The 1,582-nt window shown below is 44.5% G+C and overlaps 1 protein-coding gene across 1 annotated transcript in view; it reads right to left on the bottom strand.

The window, feature by feature from the left end:
* LOC108802670 (apoptosis-inducing factor 3-like) overlaps window positions 1-488 on the bottom strand; it is a 21,897-nt gene extending 21,409 nt beyond the window's left edge. The window contains exon 1 of the mRNA XM_018574525.1: window positions 414-488. Coding sequence (XP_018430027.1) covers window positions 414-455 — 42 coding nt within the window. The 5' untranslated portion in view covers window positions 456-488. The remainder of the gene's footprint in view (window positions 1-413) is intronic.
* Window positions 489-1,582: the final 1,094 nt, after the last annotated feature.

Here is a 1,582-nt window from a genome sequence, read left to right as displayed (position 1 = left end):
GATGGGTGTGATCTCTCTCCTTCGTTATCTATTTATCTTAAAAAAAAAAGTAATTATAAGATTACCAACAATGAAACCACTTCAGAAATATTCACTTACATTGAGCTCCAGGATTTCAAAAATCAAGTGGCATTCTGTGCACACTTGTAACTATTCTGTTCTCTCCTGCATACATAATCAGTAGATAATAGCTAACATCACATTAACAGCAATGAATCATCATTGATCCATCTCTGGCTTTTTATTTGCCAGTGGCAATATTTGAGCAGGGGGAACATAAACTAAATTCAGTATGCATTCCATTCTAAACTAGCAAAGCTATTACAAAATAGACGTGAACTAAGCAATAATCAAATGTCTCCTAAACTGATGGCTTAATAAACATTCATTTAGACAAAAATAAAGAGACAGACCTGTCCATTCTCGCCACGTATCTCTCTGGCTTCTGTCTTCATGCAGAAATTGACCCCACGCTCTTGTAAAAGCTGAAATTGAAAATGGCATGGCCTCAGTATAATATAAAGGAAAAATGTGCATACTATTGTTATAGAAAAAGGGCAAAACAGAATGTGACCTTGTGTACCACTATAACTAATACTTTAAAAAGTTATGTTCCATTTAATACATTTTTCTCACATAGTTATGAAGATGCTGGTAAAGTATATTTCTGTATGAGGAAAGGGAGGGGGGAGGGAGAACGAACACTGCACACTATCTTACCTGCAGGCTGCTCAGCCCGGCCGGGACTCCTACACGCAGCACGCCACGCCTCCGAATGACTCATCGCTCTGAAGTCTCAGAGAGATCACTCTGCTCTCTCTGAGACCCTGGAGCTAAGAGGCAGATAAGAGAGAAGCAACTCAGACGCGCACAGTTCCTTGCAGCCGAGGCCGCAAGGAACTGTGCCGGTCTGAGTGCGTGCGGACGGCAATGCATCCCTGCCGCACAGCTGCCCGTACATGCTACGGGGGGCTGTGCAGGGATGTAGCGGCAACTCTCTGGAGGGGGGGCCCTCTTCTTCCTTGCTGGGCCCCCCCCAAGTGGCCGAACGCCAGGGCACGGTCGCAATTGCGATCGCTGCGACCCTGGAAGTTCCGCCAGTGTGTATAGTCCATTATATAGGAACTCGAATTCTAGACGGTTGAGGTTATACTACCGCTTACAGGGGAAATGGACACTGGCAAAAAAGATTATGTTAGCCAGCACAGGGTAACCCTGCCCTCAACCATCATGCCTCAGATTTTGCTAGCGTCTTAAGAGTGGACGTGTTTTTTTCAGCTCTGCTATTCTCAGGTTATTTGCATCAATGGATGCTGGTAAATGTATGCTGTACAAATTAAACTTATCCGACATGCATCTACCAGCACTGCTGGCTGACTGGAGTAATTTGCTGGATTTAAATTTTGTAATTCCCATTGTCATGTGATAACGAGAGAGATACCGAGAGAGAGAGAGATCGAGATACCGAGAGAGAGAGATCGAGATACAGAGAGAGAGAGATCGAGATACAGAGAGAGAGAGATCGAGATACCGAGAGAGAGAGAGAGATCGAGATACCGAGAGAGAGAGAGAGAGAGAGAGA

The sequence above is a fragment of the Nanorana parkeri genome, unplaced genomic scaffold (genome assembly GCF_000935625.1).
Source record: "Nanorana parkeri isolate BGI_ZX_2015 unplaced genomic scaffold, ASM93562v1 scaffold3020, whole genome shotgun sequence".
Classification (NCBI taxonomy): domain Eukaryota; kingdom Metazoa; phylum Chordata; class Amphibia; order Anura; family Dicroglossidae; genus Nanorana; species Nanorana parkeri.
This window is presented reverse-complemented; position numbering and strand designations above follow the sequence as displayed.